Here is a 21,617-nt window from a genome sequence, read left to right on the forward strand (position 1 = left end):
TAAGGGAGTCTGGGGACTTCCTCTCCCTCTCCCCTCGTCATCTCCTTGTTGCTGTTGACTGTAGTTAATGTGGCTGATTTGACCTAAAATATGTTGCTGTTCCAGTTTGCTGTCTGCTGATGTGCAAAGCCTTCTCAAAATGCTGTTAATTATTGTTAATAACACGAATGTCGCGCACTATTTACTATGACGTCACTGTACAGACCGACCCGTCAGCACCGCTCACTGAGACCGACTGCCTGCGTCGCTGGCTCAGCTGGCAGCGTTACAGTGAAGTCCAAAGTTCGTTCTCATCCATTTACTACTGAGCATGACCGGATCGCTTCACAAGAAAAAAACACATCAACACGAAAATCTTGTCAAAAAAAGAAAGTTATTAAAATTTAAAGGTGTTCAGGTTCAGCTGAAGGTAAAAGGAAGCTAAAAATACAGAAGCTGCTCATTCTGAGAGAACAGGAGCTTCCTCTCATTAGTCACAAACTTAAAGCCTGCAGGTCTGAAGGCACCTGAAAGATCTGACTTTATTTTTATCGCCTTCTCGTAGAGTTCAGTATTTTTTTATTTTTATATCTTATGTCTGACTCTGGGAGCTCTGTAAGTGTCACACAGACAGTTTACTGCAGCAGCACAGCAGAGGATTAACATACGATCAGCAACTTTTCTGATTTGTGAGGCGGTACCGTCAGCACACACACATTCTGGCCTCCTACTGTGTTTGTCCCCGCAGTCTCAACACATCAGGATCACCGACGAGTGTGTGAATAAGTGTGTGTTGATCGAGGTGGGCTACTGTACCCGCGCTAAGCTGATAATCCGCAGCCCCGGCAGATAAACACCTATAAATATTTACAGGACGGCGATGTTGACACGGCCGACTCCACGGCTTTACATCCTTCACACAGAGCGGAGCTGCTCGGCTGTGGAGTTTCCCTCACACACATTCCTGCAGGCTTTTCAGAGGAGGCGGCGTGCATGAAATATTGTTCTGGTGCCGGCTGGAGGGGTCAAATCCTGTATTCTGTTACATCTGTTTTGCACAAAATAAAATTCGACATCCTCTAATCCCACAGACACTTAGTGACCGTGATCGACGTCTGTCAACAGAGTGGCTGAGTGAGTTTACCCTGCCGTGCACTAGTACGCCGGTTGTTTTGTTTGTTGCGTGTTTTGGAGCGAACCACGTAAAGAATCCAGGTTTCTGGTGCAGAAACACGAATATGTTCACTCGACTCCTCTACTTACTAAAAAGCAGTAATACCACAGTGAGAAAATGCTCTGTTACAGGTGAAAGTCCTGGAAAACGTTTCCTTCCAGAGCATCAAATTCTTGAACATTCACGGTCGCAAAGATTTGTTGTCAATCTTAATGCACACAAGATAAAAATTGCACAAAAGTTATCATTTAGTACGATCATTTTTTACTACTTGCAACACTTTTTAACTTGGACTTCACTGTACATACAACACACCGTGAAAAACACACGGCACCAAACAGCAGGTACAGACCCACACTCGGGTCTGTTCAGCGAGGACTATTATTTAGGGCAGTTATGACTGAGGGGATCAGGCTTTTCCCGAAGCGAGCCCTTCTGCACCTCAGTGCTGTGTACCTCCGCCCTGAAGGCAGCGGGGTAAAGTGGTTGCTGAAGTTGCAATGAGTTTAATGGCCATGTTGTTCAGCTCTGTGAGGATGGGTGAGGGGAGACCAATTATCCTGGAAGCTGTGTTGGTTATGCCTGTGAGTTTGGTCTGCTTTTCTGGTTATTCTGACCCACAATCCTCTGCGCAGCGTAAGATACGTCACATACGTCACGGGGCGTCACGCAAATATGAACAAAGCCGAGACAGCAGAAACATACGACAGCTTACTGTCAGATGAAAACACATTAAAGTGTCAGTACGACGTCCTTTGTACTCCAACATTTTGTGCTAAGGCTGTGACGGATATAAGAGCAAGAGGGTCAAAGTTCAGTAGCATGTAGCAGTAAGTAGTAAGTCGCTCACACTACGTCCTCCTTTGCTCCCGATGGACTGGAGTCATAATTCCTCCGGCCACTAGAGGGCTTTAACGTAAAGAAACGTCTCTTATACATTCAACATGATAATCTTTAGTTGATATGAACGTTCCATCCTCAACAGCTCATTTTCATTTCGATACGTAGATATTTCTTCATACTTTTCATTGTCTATTTTCATTTTATGATCTTGGCTTTTAAAGTGCTCGACTTCTTTCCTCTTCCCATGTTAGTCGTATAAAACAAAGCAACTTCTCAGCGTGTGAAAACCTGATTCTGATTCTGAGATCTGAGATTTTCCTGCAGTAACTGAACCAGAACCAGAGCTGCACAACACAAATGAATCAGCTCCTCTGTCGTGTGTGAAATGAGGGCATGTGTAAGGAAACGAGTGTTGAAAAGACAAAAAGGATGATGCAGACGAGTGAACGGAGGAAGGAGCGCGGATGGAAACTGAGTGGAGCGTTTATCTGAGCGGCTGCCGGCTGCCAACACACTCGTTTTTCATGCTGTCAGCCTCTTTTTCTCTCCGTTGTTCTCGGTCCTCTGCTCCTCTCTCTCATCTTCGGTCTCTTCTCCTACAGCTAACATACAGTTATCCTCCACCTCCTCCTCCTCCACCTGTCCTCGGCTGCCTGCAGTGATCTGTGTTTCCAGCCCGTGGTGGGGCGGTCGGGCGCTGTCAGTCCACCGCTGCTTCCAGCTTTTTGCATTTTAGTTTTTAGTTGGCCGTTTCTTCTTTTTAACCTTTCTCTGAGGGAAAGTCGAGTGAGCAAGTGAGGTTGCTGTTTTTCTGACTCACCTTGTTTAACATTCACAACGACCACAGAAAGGTTGTTTCACTGCAGACCGAGAGGACAAACTTCTGTCCGACTGTGTGTCCTCCTGGATCTTCTAACATGTTCTACTTAATCTAACTGTATTATTCTGCACACACAATGAAATGTTCTTGTTTTGTCCTTTCAACTGTCTTTTCAGTCATTTGGAAGCTTATTTACAAGTTTAGTTTTATTTTCCACTGTTTCAGCTGTACTAGACATTTATTCTCTTTCTCATTAAATACAATTAAAAGTTGTTTTTTTTACAACTGTTGTAATAAAACGGTTCACTCCACTTAATTATAATCATATTTTGCTGAAGCCGTAACTAAAGCTCGATTTATGCTCCTGCATTGAATCTACGCTGCAGCCTGATGTTCTTCCCAGAAATGTAACTGCACGTCGCAGCAACGACTGTGATTAGTCTGCTTGGTAGTATCACATTTTCCGGCTTCTCCTCCAGTGCTTACGACCGGTAGTTTCCCCAGTAAACACACCACCCTATTCAGCGTTTGCAGTCCCTCCTAACCGGCCGACTGCTGCTCTTTTCGGGTTGTAGTCCTCCAGTGTAAATGCTGTATGTGTGCCATATGTGGTGTATATGTGCCCCCATTTCTGTTCATTCAGTTGATATGATTGATTTGAACTGAAGGTAACTATCTGTGAGGAGTGTTTCAGTAAACTGAGCAGTACTTTTATTCGCTCTGCCTCTCGGTGTGTGTTTCTGCTCAGCTCAGGTGAGATCGGAGCAGCTGATGCAGGAGGAACTGCAGGTTGAGAGCGAGGAAATGATTTACAATCATCTCGACGCAGCTCGAACCGAATTGTCAACTCTTTCACTCTAAATTGCCGTAGTGGCACATTTCCCCCGACACACGGCAGAAGAGTGTTTGTTGCTTTTTTCTCTGTTGTCTCGAATTTGCTGAGTCCTCTGTGTGCACAAATAAGAGCCGTGTCACCTTCAGTGCTGTCAGGTTGTTTTACAGGCTGTGAATAACAGCAGAGCTCCAGTAAAAATGTGTTTAGAGCAGATTATTTTCCCTCTCGTGTTCGCTGATTTGTGAGCAGAGCCGTTGCCGAGAATAATGGAATTAACTGGAACTTAAACGAAGAACAAATGTAGTAAAACAAATCATTTCAGGAGGATGTTTCATTGGTTTAATTATTTTTTTGATAGGAGAGGATTTGAAACTGGAGAAAGATAATTACATCAGGTCCTAATAGAGACTAACTTCTAAATCAGGCCGACCACTTTCACTGTCCATTCGATGCCCGTTATCAATAAGAGGGCGTTTTGCTGGGCCTTTATGGCTTCAGTGGATCGGACAGTTTCAGATATCAATCTGAATTTTACTTTGATGATTCTCTGTAAATTCTGATGAAATGTATTTGGATGGAAGGATGTTTGTTTTCCTCCAGTGGATCCTTCTCTGTATCTTTTCCCTCTTTTCTCTTTCTTTGCTTCTGCTTCCTCGCTCTCCGTTTTATTTCTTTCTCTCTGTCGCTCTCACAGACTTCTGATCTCATCTTTCTCCAAGTTTATCTTCCTTTGTCTCTCCCCCATGTTCCCCTCTTCCTCCTCATCCTCCTCCTCTTCATCAGACTCACTTCTCTCTTAAATCAGTTCAGTCAATCTGCTCCGTTATCTGAATGTTTGTTAATAAGAAGAAAAATGAGAAAATGAGGAAAGTTAAATGAAAAAAAACCCCAAAGTAAATAAATCAAAGTAAAAACTGATTGAAGCAGTTAAATTGAACACACACGCACACACACACACACACACACACACACACACACACACACACACACACACACACACACACACACACAATTGTAATTTCCCATTTTCTGCATCAGGGCTATTTTAATTGAATGTAATTTGGTTTAAAAAAGAAAAAAAAGATTTAGTTTCGTATTTATTTTCTGCATCAGAGCAAATTTAATTCAGTTTAAAGAGTTTAAATGTTGTTATTTCTCCTCACATAACCCTCTGCTCATTTAAACTCATGTGAACTTTTCTTTTTTTCTCTCTGAAGTTTTTCTCTCTTAAGTTTTTCCAGTTGGGTGCTGTGACATTGATGCACATGATACTGTTCACGCTTCAATACACTCAAAATATTATATCTAACAAAAATGAATGAAAACACACCTTTTCTCCCCGTTCCAGTTTCCCTCCGTGTCTGTTTCTGTCTTCTTGCGTCTTGTACGTTGTCTCGTCGAACGCAAACTTAAGATGACGCAAAATAAAAATAATCCATAATTCTCCTCAAATGCATCAAACTAAAGTAACGATACCTGAAAACTGTACTTCAGTACAGTGAAGTATTTGTACTTTTGTACTTCTCACCTCTGCATTTTGTTTTTCTTTCTCTGTCTCTACCCTGTGAGTTATCAATCTTCTCAGCTCAGGTCTGTCATTGTCTCTCTGAGCCTTCGATGTACTTCACAGAGTGCAAACTGTATTTTGTGTTTTCCCACCATGCAGAATAATCTGAGCTGAGGATGGAGGCGGAGGAGCGACCAGCAGCTGCACTCAGCCTCACAAAATACCCTCTTTAACTGGCTGAAAGCTGAACACGATAAGGTCAAACTGGGATCCACTCTCAGTTTTCATCTTTCTCCCTGGGAATGTAAACATCTCTGTGAGACGGGAGGATCGTTTTCTAACCTCAGTCTGGTGCACGCAGCCATCAGACCGGAAACCAGCTCGACACAAATGGAGAGTCGAGGTTCAGTTCATGTTCGCGGAGAGGGCAAACAATTTCCTCATCTCAGCTGAAAATGTGCAGTGTGACTCACTCAGGGAAATACATCCAGAAGCTGCTGAAACACTGAAAATGACATGAGGTCGTCCGGAGCGGCTGCCTGAATCGTTTGGTGGATCAGGACCAAAATATCAGTTCAGTCTCAGGAAGCTTTAGTAAGAATATCTGCTCTGTTACCTCTCAGGATCTGTTAGCTCAGTTAAAGGGGCATTACGTGCTGCTGGAGTAGAAAATCATGTTTACAATATTAATGAGGTAATGATACAAACTCTGGAAGTACGAGGACATAAAGAGGACGTGGAAGAAAAGGATTAACAGATGTTCAGTACCTGTTATAGTGATCATCAGGGTATCTGTCATACTCCATCTCATAGTCAGATCTGAGGAGAAGGAGAGGAGACAAGGAGAGGAGAGGAGAGGAGAGGAGAGGAGAGGAGAGGAGAGGAGAGGAGAGGAGAGGAGAGGAGAGAAGGAGAGGAGAGGAGAGGAGAGGAGAGGAGAGGAGAGGAGAGGAGACGAGGAGAGGAGAGGAGAGGAGAGGAGAGGAGACGAGGAGAGGAGAGGAGAGGAGAGGAGAGGAGAGGAGAGGAGAGAAGGAGAGGAGAGAAGTAGAGGAGAGAAGAGAAGAGGAGAAGGAGAGGAGAGGAGAGAAGAGGAGAGGAGACAAGGAGAGGAGACAAGTAGATGAGAGGAGAGGAGAGGAGAGGAGAGGAGAGGAGAGGAGAGGAGAGGAGAGGAGAGGAGAGGAGAGGAGACAAGGAGAGGAGATAAGGAGAGGAGAAAGGAAAAGAAAGGACAGAGGAGAGAGGAGACAACTTTTATTTATTTATTTATTAAAAATGTGTTTTACTGTGTTCTCATTTACAATCTGTTTATACAGCAGTCATTAACTTACCGATATGGAGACGTTACAGATGTTTAATACCTTTTTTATTTACTGCCTATGATGCCAAATAGGACACAATACGCCTCATAATAACACACCAGTCTCTACAATATAATACAGCGGAAAAGGAAAGATCAAGAAAGTGAAGGCTTTCTAAAATAAGTAGAAAACACAACACAGTGGAGACCAGCAGAGGAAACCAGATCCCAACATGTTGACATCATAACTACAGTGAATAAAACAGACAATGTTGATCAATTATTTGAGTAAATAATCAGTTTCACACAACATTTAATGAGAGGAGAGTCTCTGTTCTGGGTCTGGTGGCTCTGGAGCCGCTCCACAGAAGCTGAAGCTGGACCGAGCAGATGGCTTTCAGACCTACTTATCACAGTGCCAAAGAGCCTGTGGGCAAGGCAGCACGCAGAGGCTGTGTTTGCACTGAACTCGCTCACCCAGAGACTGTTTTATTGGGTCAATAAAACCACAGAGGCCCGGTACCAGTTCTCACTCACCACACGCGACTCCAAGTTTCCACTGAAATAATAACGACTCTTTTCTTCATCTTATCTCTGCTGCGCTTTTATCAATACACCGTCACTACAATCACAGCGATCAACTTTAAAACCACCTGGAGGTTCCCCTGTGCAGCCAAAACAGCTCTGACCTGTCGATGAAGGGTCCGGGGGTGATGTTTGTGCTGGATCCTCTGGGTCCTGTATGTTGGGGGGTGGGCCTCCATGGATCGGACTGAGATCTGGGGGATTTGGAGGTCAGGTCGATGCCTTGTTGTGTTTGTCAAGCGGTTCCTGAGCAGTTTTCGTGGTGGGTCAGGGTACACTGTCCTGCTGGGAGTGCCATCGCCAAGAGGGAGTGTAGTTGGTCCACAATGGTGTTTGGATGGGTGGTGGGTGTGTGGATTCAGGTCATGGTAAGTCTAGGTGCTGTATCGTAGGCAACTGGACTTGTTTCAGTTCCTTGAAGATGTTTCACCTCTCATCCAAGAGGCTTCTTCAGCTCTAACTAACTGGAGGAGCTGCAGGCTTTTAAACTCTGTGTGGGAGTGTCCTCACAGAGTCGTTAAGGACACGTGTGAGCTCTGAGTTTCAGAGTCGTTACGGCCACTTGTGCGTCGTTGACCCAACCGGCCTTCATGTGGGTTGCTAGTGCGAGGTGAGCCCGGGTGTGAATGGTTGTTAAGCTGTCTGGGGAGGGAACTCAGCATCGTAGGTGGGTGATATGTCGTTCCAGTTTGACATAGACGGATTATTTTACTCCTCTTTCAAAGCATCTGTCTTCTCTGGACAAGACGTTTACATTGTTGTCCTCAGAGGAATGATTTGTCTCCTTCAGATGTAAGTGGACAGCAGAGTCTGGACCTGAGGAGTTGGCCCTCCCGTGTTGTGCCGTTCGTTTGTGGAGAGGTTGTTTTGTCTCCTCAATGTACAAATCTGTGCAGTCCTGCTGCATTGAACAACATAAACTACATTACTCTGCTTATGTCTATTCCCAGCAGGACATTGCAGCGTAAGGAGAAGATCAGTGTTACTCACATCAGCTGTCAGTGGCTGTAATGTCGTGTCTGATCGTGTATATACAATAAATATGTTGTTATTTATGCACTAAGCCACCAGCAGAGCAGCCGCCTCAGACTCAACTGAAACTATAACGGCTTAAGTCTCACATCATACCACAAATTATCATTTTAGAGGGTTTTATTTTATTTTTATCTTTGGCAGGACAGTTTCAGTCTTCACTGGCAGTTGTTGTGGATGTTAATCTGTAAATCTTTTGTAAATTGACCTTTATGGGTCGAACTCAAAGAAAGCTTCTCTCAGCTGGATGGATGATGAAGGAGATACGCAGACTGAACTCTAAAGCATGGCACTATTTATCCACTGAGGAGACTGAGCCATCAATAACCAATCAATATCCATCACACACACACACACACACACACACACACACACACACACACACACACACACACACACACCCAGCCTCTCTAACTGAGGACAGATAAAGGCAGAGACAGATAGAAAACGTAATGACTCTGATAGACAAACAGGTGATTCGGTGCCATATTCAGATCCTTCCACTGTTTGTAAGCGGTCGCTTCACCGCCGCTGCCGCTGCCGCTGCCGCTGCCGCTGCCGCTGCCGCTGCCGCTGCCATCATTCATCTTGATCAGCCGTGATGTGTATTAATCAGCGTTTAACGACGGCATCGATCCTGAGGCCGCCTCAGAGCTTCGGCTCAGTCGAGCGTTTCCTATTGAGCTGTGTAGGAGCAAACCTTTAAACATGACTATTGATCTGCAGGACAGCTCCGCTCCTCCGAGCCGGGATCACACTAAACGACTGTTTTATGGCTCGCACTGCTGGTTTATCTCTGTAATTAGATATCACGCTCCTCGCTGTGATTATGGGCACATAAGAAGCGATACGAGCGGCTACTGGAGTCCTCAAAATCCCTGTAAAAAATGTCCTTCAGGCTGTTTTGGATTTTATGTATAACAGTCTGTGCTCAGGTCCACTGCTGCGCCTTCAGGAAAATGAACACACCTTCATTTTTACATCATTTGTCTTTTCTCCCGTCGTCACTCCTGAAGGCTGCTGGAGCAATTTTCCCCATTCAATTGATTTCAATTCAGCTGACTAATTACACCGCAGCTCCTCCAGCATTTAAAGGGCCTTCTGTCGGAGGAACTCGATGAAGATGTTGTTTGACTTTGATCTTGTTTGAGTGGGTACATTTAAAGTTATTGCATTTTAAAAAAAACCCATTTTCTCCAGACAGGTAGAGAGTAAACCTGACTCACATCACGTTCACAGATAGTCGGAGGCGTCCAAATGGGACCAGGATCGATTGATAGTGGAAGAAATTGACCGTACACAAGATGCACAAACCCAAAGTGGAGTTAGTTTAAGTTGCTCTTAACACAAATGCCGAACGGTTCAGTCTCCTAAACGAGAATCCAATAACTATAAAAATAATAATAATTGGCAGTAGAGGGCATAAAAAGTCAGTCGCACATATAGAAACCAACAGTGTAAACGTCGTTTATAAAACCAATCAATCCTGTCTCCTAGAAACGAAGTCTGCACAAAACTAATCTGCAACAATAAATACATTAAGACGGAAACCGGATTAGTTTCTTCCTTACTTATGGAAATGTTAATTAACATATCCGGCAGGTGTTACATATTAAATGTGCCAGTAAAATGTTCACTCGACATAATCCAGCCAGCGATTATGTTTATAATTGGGAAAAAAAAGTACAATATAAAAATGACTTCTGGGGGACGGGGTTTTTTTGTGCGTAAAGGAAAAGTAATTTAAAAATGCTTACTGCAGGTGTGTCACCTGCAGTAGATCATCATGAGCTGTTGTGCTCTGTGAGGCAGAAACAGTTTCTATAGACTGATCTGATGTGATGTGAGAAGAATCTGCTCTGAAAGTTAAAGTTTCGTAATTTATTCAGCTGTTTTTATTTCCTTTGTACGTAAGAGATGAAGGTTGAGATATTAAGTTTATTAAACTGATGTTAGATACACATTTCTGCCTTTCTCTAAGTGTTACGTTGTGCTGCCAAAACCTTTAACTAAATTTTTGGACGAGGGGGTCACGGCATCTCTACCGTGTTTTGTGGCAACAAAACAGGGTGTTTTGGACCGGGGAGTCGCGGCACCTCCAGTGTGTTTTGTGGCAACAAAACTGCATATTTTGGACGAGGGGGTCACGGCATCTCTCGTGTTTTGTGGCGACAACCCCGGGGGGTTTGCGGCATCTCCTGAAAAAGGAAAAAGTTCAATAACTCCCCCTAAAATGTAGTAGAAGTATAAAGTATTATATAAAGAAATGCTCAGTAAGTAACTCGCTTACTTTACACCGCTGCTGTTGTACAAAACACTTTAGCTGTGAGGTTGCGTCAGTACTGTGCTCATAATCACAGTGAAGAAGCCCTTTCAGGTGTTAATAAGGCTTTTAATTTGCTCCGCGCTGTACTGCTGCAGACCCTAATGGTGTTATTAGAGAACTCAGTGGCTGTCCTGATGGGAATAATTACACGGCGGCAAAGACCGTCAATAAACACAGCGGACAAACACATTTAGAGAGAGCGTTAGTAGAGAGGGGGAATCAATGATCTGTCCAAATATCCTTTCTTTATTCTGCAGCGAGTGATATGAGAAGTCTGCGGGTTTTCTTTTTAAACAGGAGAGTTGTCTTCGTTCTTACAAAAAGAGCTTCGGGAGGTGAAGACAAAAAGTGGAGGTGAGCAGAGAGGAGAGTATTTACAGGCTGAAGTGAAGACGTGGCTGAACGGAAGTCAAACGCAGCACAATGAGAGGAGACACGGCGAGGAAATGATGAGGAATTTGCATTTATATAGCTGCTACTTAGCGCTCACCCCCTCCAACACTAATGATAGCATTCAGCCTCAGTCACCCCCTCCTGCCTGCCCCTCACACACCAAACACCAACGCTTGTGTGTGTCTGTGTGTTCATACATATTCATGTCTTCCTGGGTGAGTGTCTGGCTGCAGGTGAGACCACGCTGAGCTGTTTGGTTTCGTCTTCCTCGCAGCATTTGTGTGCCTCCACCTCAAGCACGCACACACACACACACACACTCCACCGCCACATCCATTTATTCTGATTTACCGCTCACCCTCACCAGCCTGCTGCAGTGTCATAAATCAGCGGTGGCGTACCGTAGAGTTTCGTGGTGAGGCGGCGGTTAATGGGCCGTTCAGCCGTGTTCCTGCCGCCTCAGCTCGCTCGGCTCTGAACGAACGGCGGGTCAGGAGGTGACCTCAGGCTGCTGAGAGCTCTGAGGTCCACTGAGACTGTAGATAACTGCTGTCACCTTGATGTTACTGCAGTTACCAGATTCTGCCCTGTAAATATTGTTTAAGTCAACAGCTAAGTTTTAGTCGAGCAGCAACATCCTGGGCTGAAAAATGAAGCCAGTGGGGAAGTGACAGAAACTGCAGTTCCTCAGATGGCCACTTGAGGCAGTCAATCCCATTAGACCCTCATATTAAAATGCCCGACCTATAAACATGTTTACATGGCACACGTTCACTGCTACAAAGACGGTTTTGGTCTGTAGAGGTTAGTTAATTTTAATGTTCATGACAGACACAATATGGAAAAATTCTACATTAAAATGTGTGAAAACGACCGGACCTTTGTTTACTTGTATCATCCCAAATGTTTCCAACAATGTTCAAAACAGAGAAATACACAAGTTTACTCAAGGTAACGGTGCGTTTCACTTTCAAACTATAACTGCAGATTTTTGAAGAAGAAGAAAAACTTTGTTTCTGATGAGCTCTTCTCCTCACAGCCGTGCGTAACGTCGTCTTCACCACCAACTTTGATGAAACTACTCTTCGTACTCTAGTTTATTTATAGTTTGAAACATGCCTATTTCTGAATTTACTTCTTTTTTCCCATTCAAAATGACAAAGTTTGCTTAAATTTCATTTGACAGTCAGATGGAAACACGCTGCTGGAGTGTGGAAGCTAAAGGTTTTTACAATCTGCAGCTTGAATCATTTCACTTTTAATTATTTTGTCAAATCAAGTAACAATTATGTTAGTTTTGTTGTAAATTTGCAATGAAAAAGTGCAAAATATTTGTGCCTCTGACTCTCTTATGATCTTAAATCATCGCGTTGAGTTCACTTGAGATCAGGTCAGCAGAATAAAAACACACGAGACATAAAACTTAAAGAAAATGTAGAAGATTGAAGAAATATTTCTGCAACAACAACAACAGCGTGGTGCCTCTGCTGGTCAACATTTATCTGCTTTATGATCTTAAATATATTTAAATTGAATGTTTCGTCTGCCTGTAAACACGTTCGGTCATTTCAGAGACGATGAAGTGAAACAGGGAAAACAGCCGCCGCCATCACATCTCCATCAAAGGCCACATTTAAATTTATACAGGGAGGCTGTTTTATCTTCTGTGTGTGTGTGTGTGTGTGTGTGTGTGTGTGTGTGTGTGTGTGTGTGTGTGTGTGTGTGGTGGGTTAAATGGTTTTTGTTTTCTTGTTTTAGTGTGTATGTGTGTGTGTGTGTGTGTGTGTGTGTGTGTGGCCTCCTTATCGAGCTGTTATTTTTCTCCTCAAAGGAAACGCTGATTCATCTCTTTCCACTAAACGCTCATCTCAGCAGGGCGATCGAGGGACAAGAAGACATAATTACAGTGTTCTGCACAGCGCTCTCTCTCTCTCTCTCTCCCCATCAACACCTTATCTCTCTCTATCTCCCTCTCTCTCTCGTCCTCTGTCTGTCCTCTGATTTTTCTCTCTCGGTTGATGTTTGTGCAGTCGCAGACTCCACCTCTAAGAGAAAAACAGATCAATGTGAAAAACTGTACAAACTGAAACCTGCTGGGAGTCTGGGAAGCTTCCTCATCAGTTAATTAAAGCCTAATTCAAACGGATTCGGTGGGAAGCAACCCGCAAGCGTCCCAGCATGCCGTGCGTGTCAGAGCAAGAAGGGCTTCTGGGATGATGCTCGTCTACTTCAGCAGCAGAGAGAAAACGAGCGTCACGCTTCTCCAAATCCACGACCTTTGATTTTAAGGTCCCTAATAATGTAACGAACCGCTCCACATCCATTTCTGAAGACAACAGCACTCACACCTTCTCTCACAGAGCCCCTGTGAGGGCGTGAAGATGCACTAAAGCTCCTCATAGAAGTACAGACACGGTGAGGATGCAGCCATCGATCATACTGGAGTGATTTAGTGAAACCCCGGAGAGCAGCTGCATAATTGCAGCAAACAACAATGCCTCTGTGTGTGTGTGTGTGTGTGTGTGTGTGTGTGTGTGTGTGCTCAGCAGGACAGCGGCTCTGACTGAAGACATCATGTCATGTTAAACTAACAGCTGCTGGACTCTGTGACACAGATCATCCAACATGATGACAAACAGCTTCACTTCACACTGACTCCAACAGACATGGAGACAGACTGAGACACAGTCGCAACTGTTTGTTCACGTTGACTCTCGCTGTTAGTGAGACTGAGACTTCATTTCTATTTTACAGTCGATCTTCTGCTGAAGTCTGAAAAATCTGCAATTATTCTGTTAATCTACACTGTAAATTAGTCAGTTGTTTCATATTTCTTCTCTGTTTATTGACAAAATGCGAACCAGTTTTAGAGGAGCAGGATGAAGCTGCACTGGAGTTGTTGGAAGTAAGTTCTCAAATACTGTCAGGTCCGTTTATCGGCTATGATTTTAACCGATACTGATATATAACCTATAATATATCGGATTGATATTTATCGTGCATCATTAACTTTTATTCTAATCAGAGCAACTGTGACATTGTGACAGTGTAGAAGACGATTACAACTTCCTGACGCTAAGACTCAAACGTTTGTTCCCTTCATCCCGACATAAGTAACTGCTGGTGTGATATCTACTGTAGAGACACCTGAGCAGCTGATCATCTCATCAGATTCAGGACAATCTAATCAATTAACGCACATCGAGTCGGTCTGTGGGAGCTTTAAGGAATCACAGCGATGGCAGACGAGAGACGGACTGATGGGAATGATGGTTTTCTCACACCAGCTCTGTTTCCTTCACCTCAGACCGGAGCTCAGTCAGACCGAAGCTCAGAGAAGCAGGCGCAGCCCTTTAAAAGCTTCTCTTTAAAACATAAAAGAAAGTCTGCAGGGAGAAAAAAGATTTAAATGCAGGACGGAGTGAGAGGCGGCTCTCTGAGGGCTTCAGCCTGAGAGACGGAGCTCTGGAGGATCAGGGAATGAGCGAGGAATCAAACGATAAACCACGAGGCGATACCGGCTCGAGTCAGAGTGCAGGCTATTCTGCAACATGTACGCTGTTACTGCAAGAAAATCTACAACACAAGACGATATCTGAGTGTTTGGAGAGTAAATCGATCATACACAGAAGCTCATGAAGTCCTGAAGTTTAGAGGCGCTGAGAGGTTTACAGGCCTGATATCAGAACAGAGCGAGCAAATGAACAAAGTGCAACAATCTGCTAAATACAGTTCAGACCAAAATATCTGCAGGAGAGGAAATGCAAAGACTTGGATCAGTAAAGTGCAGCGATGATCTTCTGTTACACACTACATTTATTTATCTGATGAGACTCCAGGTGTTTGTTCCTCCAGAAGGTCTGGATCTGCAGCCTGTCAGAGCTGCTGTGTTCTGAGCAGCAACAACATCTGAAGTACATTTAATATCAGATACTTTGAGACTTTCACTTCATATGAGTGACTTTGCTTTTACACACACACACACACACACACACACACACCTCCCCATCCGTGTGTGTTTCCTGCAGTCTTTCCCCGTCTGAACACACCAGGTTGTGTTCCAGATGGGTTCGGCCTCCTCCTCAGTCTGCTAATCAAAACTAACGACACTAAACCTGCTCTGAGAAGCGGAAACTTCCAGGAGCTCAGCGAGGATCCAACATTTATCAGTGACAACAGTGTTCACGAGTTACAGTAGAAAACACGTCGGCACAAGTTTCTTTCTAGCTTTTTTCAAAGTTTCCTTGGAGAGAAAATGATTAAAACATTTAGCTCCTGACCCGAATCCCACAGCCTCCTCAACACACCAGCACACGGAAACACAGGAAACATTAAAATATGAACTTTTAAAACGAAGCTCCAGACTGCAGCCTGTCATCACCAGCACCCGACTCTCAACCTCTGCATCTCCACTGGGCTACATGTTGCAGTCTGTGTTTCACTTTGCACGACTGACCGAAAAACCTTCTGTTCTCTGGAAAAAAAGCTGAAAGGAAACATCGCAGAGACGTCTGTAATGAGCCTGTTGAGACTAAATATCAGCAGAAGATGCCTCCTATTCAACTGAACTGTACAATCTGTAAATGTGTTTCCTTTTATTGAGGTACAAGTAAATAAAAATGTCAGACACATCTTTCAGCCCAGGATTATATGTTAGCAGTTATATTTTCTGCACATCACATCACGTTCACAAGTTAATTCACTGACTTTCATGTCGGGAGGTGGAGAGGACGCTGGATGTTTCAGACGAGGGACCGCTGTGTTTCAACATTTGTAAAAGTGACACCAGTGGATATTTGAGACACTTTCCAGCTGATTTTTGACGGGAAGTCGGACGTCTGCAGCCGTGTTTGTGGCGACCCAAAACAGACAAGACAAAACACTGTTTTTCTAACCCAGACTAAGTGTTTTTTTGTGCGGGGCGTAGACACAGCTTTGTGGAAAAGAGAAAAATAGCAGCTTTTGTTATCTTTTGCTAAGTGCCTGCTTACTATGGTCAGCCAGCACCAACACGCTCTAATCAGGCTAATCTGTGGAGGTGCAGGCTGACTGGCAGTGAACCAAACCGCTGAGGCATCTGGAGGAGGAACCTTCTTTAAAAACTTGTTTTCTATGATAAAGGGAATTGTTTTGTTTTAATTTGTGTTGGAACTTTTACTTTACTGTTTACTGACAGACGCAGCATTAAATCTATCATCCAAACAAGATTCTCAGTTCGTTCTGTGACCCTTCACCTCAGCTTCTTTGCTATGATGATGAAGAATTGAAGCTTATTTAGGACGGCTCTGAAATATGTGAACGTCTCAGCAGTGCATGCGGGGTGAACTGCTCCCACCGGCTCTCTCCACAGATCCTCACAGTCTCTGTGGGGCTGCCTTTGCTGTAAATCCCAACTCTGGCCGGCGCTGAGTCGTGTTCGTCCCGGTTTTAATCCGTCCAGCGGCGGGCGGCAGTGGGATTTGGAGGACAGTTTGGCTTTAGTTTCCATGTAAACAGAGAATGAGGTTAAAGCTGGGGACAGCTGGACCGTCACTCACTGTCGGCTTCACACAAACAGACAAACAACCAGCACTCAAAGCTTCTCTCAGCGCCGACGGTGCTGCTGCTGCTGCTCAAAGTGTTCAGTGTGCTCGTAAATCACTACATGTTGGCAAAACAGCTCCAAACATTATCAGGAATAAAACGTCTTGAATTCACATCTTAGATATCAGATATATCAGACGCATTCTGCCTCAAGTATTCAGATACTAATAGCACAATACTGCAATACCTCATTAATATTGTAAATATGAAAATTCTGAGTTTGAATTTCTTCTCCAAAACTACATAATGCCCCTTTAATATCTATTCTAGTCAATCTTCAGTCTGTTGTTGCTTCATATCCCACCAGGAGTGTTTCAGAAGCAGAGCGTCATGTTGTTGACTTTTTTCCTCGATGTTTGTGTTTCTATGACGAGTGAGTCGGCTACGTAGTTAAATCGTTTTTGTCATTTGTCTGTTTTAAGTATGTTTAGAGTGTTTTATTTTGAAGATCGTCCGGACGCTCTGTGCTGCGTCTGACTTCCTGTCGGACTCGATCTGCTCTGTGCAGCTTGACGCGGCTGCTATCCGCCTACGGCTCACCGGCTCTACCACCTGAGCCACGACGTGCAGCGTAGTGGAGCAGACTCACCTGTTGGGGGCGCTGCTTCCTCTCTTGGCTGTGGCGGTGGTGCGACCGGCTCTCAGCTCGCCGTTCATCCCGGTGTCTGAAAACCAAAGACAAAAACAAACCGTCAGCTCAGGTCAGACTCTGAGTGACGACTGTCTCATCGGCTGACCGGAGGGAGACACAGTGTGACTCTGCTGCACAGTAAACAAACAACCAGCACACACACCTGCAGTTTATACAAAGTTATAATGAATAGAGCAAAAAACAAAAACAACACAGAGCTACACACACACACACACACACACACACACACACATACACACACACACACACAGTCAGCGGGCTCAGCCGGACACCTTAACGAGCGGCGTGAGAGTCTAATTGGCCTCCATCTGTCAGTCTGGAATTAATTTCCTCTCACATTCATGATGCTTTAACATTTAACGTGTGACTGACGTCCTGACAGAGACGCAGAAAAACTCTCTGAGATCACTTTCAGAAAACACCATCGAGTCTAAAGATGCAAATACGCAATCGATCAGGGCTTTGCACAGTGTTGTGGGTGGAGGAGCGGGTGGAGCTGGAACGTCTGGAGGAATAAACACCCAGACTCCCATATGGATCCATGTGCTGGTGTGAGAAGAGCTCAGAGGTTTTGTTTTTAACTTTCTGGATTTAAAAATGTGGATTCATCTTCACCCTCACTCTTCTACTGTCGGGTTGAATCCACTCTAAACGGCTGTCAGTGCACACCAAGAACAACTGATCATAGCAAACGATATCGTTGGGATCACTTGATGGTGTTTAGACGATAGCGACACTGACAGCCAGCGATTATAATATCAGTTTCTATCTGTAGCTAGATAGATAATCAAGAGACACTTTTTAGATGATCTACTCTAAAAATGTGGTTATTTATCCAACTTATTCAATTCTTATATAAACATATATCAGGCTGCAAATAACACATCCTAGAGTGATGAAGAATGACTGTACGATTGAGACGACACACTTGTCTTTGCTGAGATTATAAAGTACTGTTCTCGTAGTCACAGCAGACTTGTACCGGCGTCCTCTCTGGTTTTCTGTTCGCCTCCATCTCCTCTGTCAGACTGAACCGTTCAGTCACCATTTGGATTTTGTAATTGAGAGCTGAGAGCAGTCTGTCTCTCCTCGACCTCCATCAGAGCTCGGCGCTCGGCTGCGAGGACCCCCCGCACGTCAAGCCGTGTTTGGGAAGGCAGCAGCTGGCCCTTCGCCTCCCATCATCGCCCGCTCCCCACCCGCCGCGCTGACAGTCGGCGGCGGGGTTGTTTATGGCTTTCACGCCGGCTGCAGCTTGTAGGACATTAGTCTTTTAGTGCGAGGTTTATGAGCGCCGTCACTCACCATCTGTTAACTGCCGGGGTGCCTTTAATTGTCCCCCCCCCTCCCCCCTGAGATCGATAAGGCTGCCAGGTCGCCACGACTCCCGCCGCGCGCTGAGCGGGTGATTGTGCATCATCGACTGAGTGATTACAGCTATTTGCTTGCTTATTGCTTCACATTGTTTGGACGACACATCAGCTTTAGAGAGGTGGGGGAAGATGGAGGGGGGCTGGAGGAGAAAGAGAAGGGAAAATGAGAGAGGAGGGAATAAGAAAGAGTGATGACAGGACAATTTCACACCCTCATGGTTATTGGTTTTCAGGGACAGGCTATTCAAAGTTTTGGCAGGAAATCCAGCGCAGAGCAGAGCAGAGCAGAGCAGAGGCCGGCTGCTGGATGAGGCCACAGCGATCACTTCAGTCCATCCGTTTATCTTTGTTTTTACCTGTTTGTCAGGTGATATCGCTGCAGAGTGATCATGATGTGTCCGCCTCCATCAGGTTTGTGTCAGTTCCAACACGAAGAAAAGTTTCAGAGCGGGTGGATGAGTTTCAGAGTCGTCATGTGGTCAAAGTTTGTTTTGTTCGCTGAATCTGATCTCACACAAACTGCGTCGACATCGTCTCGGTGGCAGAACTCGATAATTCCTGTTTGAACGTCTGTTTTGCCGTCACAGGAGATGTTCGGACGTTTCTCACTTCGCTGCTGTGTTTGAAGATTTAACTTTGATCATTGAACTGCGTTAAAGATCGATGAAAGGTTGCACCAGCTGTGAAGTTTCTCTGAACCAAACCGTGAAAATTTACATTGTGCTATTAAAAAACCAGAGCAGGGAAAACACAACATACCTCCCCTGTTAGCTTTGTTAATTTGGATAGTTAACGAGCCATTTTACCGTCGCAGTATTACTACAACTGCTGGGAAGTTTGAGAGCTATGTAGTTTTATCAGTATACTCTGGTCTGGAGCTCCAAACATATCACATTTTTGAGTATTTCAACTTTTCAAGAGGACACAAGAGTCCAGACTAACAGGAAGCGCAGCTATCAAATGTAAGTGAAGCAACAATATGTTTAAATATCTTAAAATATGAAACTGAAGGCTACATGAAGTTTTACTTTTCTTACGGTGACATATATATTTTACACTGGAAGTGATTGATGATTTAAATCAATATGCACAACTAGAATGGCACTCAGTAGAGCGCATACCTCCGCCAAGGCCCAATCATAGATGCCAGCCGTCTAAATAGAAACTGTCGAAAAGCAACCTAACTGGCAATGTTAAAGAAGTCAGAAAAAAATCCTTGGATCCGTCCCTTTAGCTGGATCTGCACCAAAAGTCAGTGAGTCCTTGGCGGAGATAATTATTCTCCTAAAAAATGAAGCGGTTACACGAGAACTTTATTATTTACTTAACTTACTGTATTATAACGTAGCGGTGAAAAGTCCACACATTGTTTCCTCCAGTAGAAGTTCAAACATTTGTGTAAAAAGACTCAGATCAACTTGTTTACTCCAGTAAAAGTAATAGAGTACTCTGAAATGTACTCAGAGTGTCACAGTAGAAAGTCTCCCTCTGAAGAACATTTGTGGTCAAAGCTAACTGAAGCTCACGTCACATTAATATAATTCAAAGACTATTAAAGTTAAAAGGTAGAATTATTATGTGAATTATGATGTTGAAGGATCAACACGGTGACATCAGATAAACCATGAAACACATATTCATGGATCCATGTTTCAGTCAGAGATGCAGCCGGTCACATGGAAGTAAGATCTGAGGATTACAGTCATCGGATCAGACGATCAAACACAACGTTCAAAAACTATTTCTACACTGTTATTGTTCTACACTGTGTATATTCATGTTATTTAGCTCCCATTTCAGCCACAGCTCTCCTATAAAAACATGTATTTATCAGGAGACTTCTGAGTCAAACAAAGGAACTCACCACAACTCCTTTGTGTCTTTTTGTTGAGTGTGTAACAATAAAACGTCCAACAAAGATCAAACTGCCTCTCAGACCTTCATCAGGAAACATACAGGTGAGCTGCTGATGACCTCATCACATGACTACTTCCTGTCAGGTGACCTTAAAACAGTCTTTGGCTGTGTCCCAATTCAGGGGCTGCATCCTTCGAAGGACGCATTTGAAGGCCAAATACGTCACAACGCCGCGCAAAGGACTCCGAAGGACTCGCCTTCGAAGGATGCCGCGTCCTTCGAAGGATGCAGCCCCTGAATTGGGACACAGCCTTTTTGTAAAATGAATCCACAGGAAGGGATAAAAACAGCTGGTGTATCTTCAAAATAAAAGCAGCACTGAAGTGAAGAGTCGCTGCCCAACATGAACTTTGGATCACCTCCTGTCTGGTTCTGCTCGCAGCTTCTAATTCTGGCTCATCAGAGAGGAAGTAACAGAAGCATTTATTGAGTTTCCTGTTGCAGAACTCGGTTCATCTCCTCCACATCCTGGTTTCAGTACTTTCTGTCTGTCTGTTCACCCGAATTATGTCTGAGAACAAACTCGACTGCGTGTTTCTGCAGTAAAACTCCCGACACACAATAACATCTGAAGCCAGAGATCATGTTTCATGAAACTGGAGGAAACGATGCGTCTCACAGCTCATTTCAGAGGACTGACGACGTGTTTGCTGTCGGCTTGTCATCAATTAGTGGGTTTCCATCCGAACAGACGTTTTTATGAGCATTTTTAATTTGTGCATTTAAAAACCCTGAGTGAGAACACAGGGATGAAAAGTAGAAATGTTTTTTTTATACTCGTCTGAGGAGAAAATGTTGGTCTGTGAACAGGAAACATCACTCATCGTGTCTGGGGACGAGCTGAAAACATCAAATCTGTGTGGAACGACTGTAAGACTGTAACCCTCCGCGCTTTAAAACATGAAACTGACAATAAATGTCATATTTCCATCGTGTTTCCCATCATTTGGTCTTCGACTGGAGCTCTCGACTCAACCTTAGTTATATATTTAGTTGAGTTGTGTTCTTACGTTGTCCAAAATGTTTCCAACAATGTTCAAACCAGAGAAAGTTTACTCAAAGTAACGCTGCGTTTCATTTCCTGTCGCTATAACTTCCAGGAGAGAGTCAGAGAGTGAGGACGGACCTGCTGTGTGATTTAATACTGCTGCACAAAATCATGTTGCAACGACATTCATGGTCACATAGACTCTCTGTCCACCTCCAGACACTCTCGACTGAGAAGATTTTTATAAATATCACAATAATATTGTCTGCATGACTTCTTTCGGCTACGATAATGGTCCAGTGAAGAT

At 44.1% G+C, this 21,617-nt stretch overlaps 1 protein-coding gene across 1 annotated transcript in view; it reads right to left on the reverse strand.

The window, feature by feature from the left end:
• Window positions 1-18,080, reverse strand: part of LOC141000849 (RNA-binding protein Raly-like) — a 28,412-nt gene extending 10,332 nt beyond the window's left edge. The window contains exons 1-3 of the mRNA XM_073471729.1: window positions 17,987-18,080; window positions 16,970-17,045; window positions 5,927-5,977 (exon numbers count right to left, since the gene is read on the reverse strand). Coding sequence (XP_073327830.1) covers window positions 5,927-5,977; window positions 16,970-17,045; window positions 17,987-18,080 — 221 coding nt within the window. The remainder of the gene's footprint in view (window positions 1-5,926; window positions 5,978-16,969; window positions 17,046-17,986) is intronic.
• Window positions 18,081-21,617: the final 3,537 nt, after the last annotated feature.

This window comes from Pagrus major, chromosome 8 (genome assembly GCF_040436345.1).
Source record: "Pagrus major chromosome 8, Pma_NU_1.0".
Classification (NCBI taxonomy): domain Eukaryota; kingdom Metazoa; phylum Chordata; class Actinopteri; order Spariformes; family Sparidae; genus Pagrus; species Pagrus major.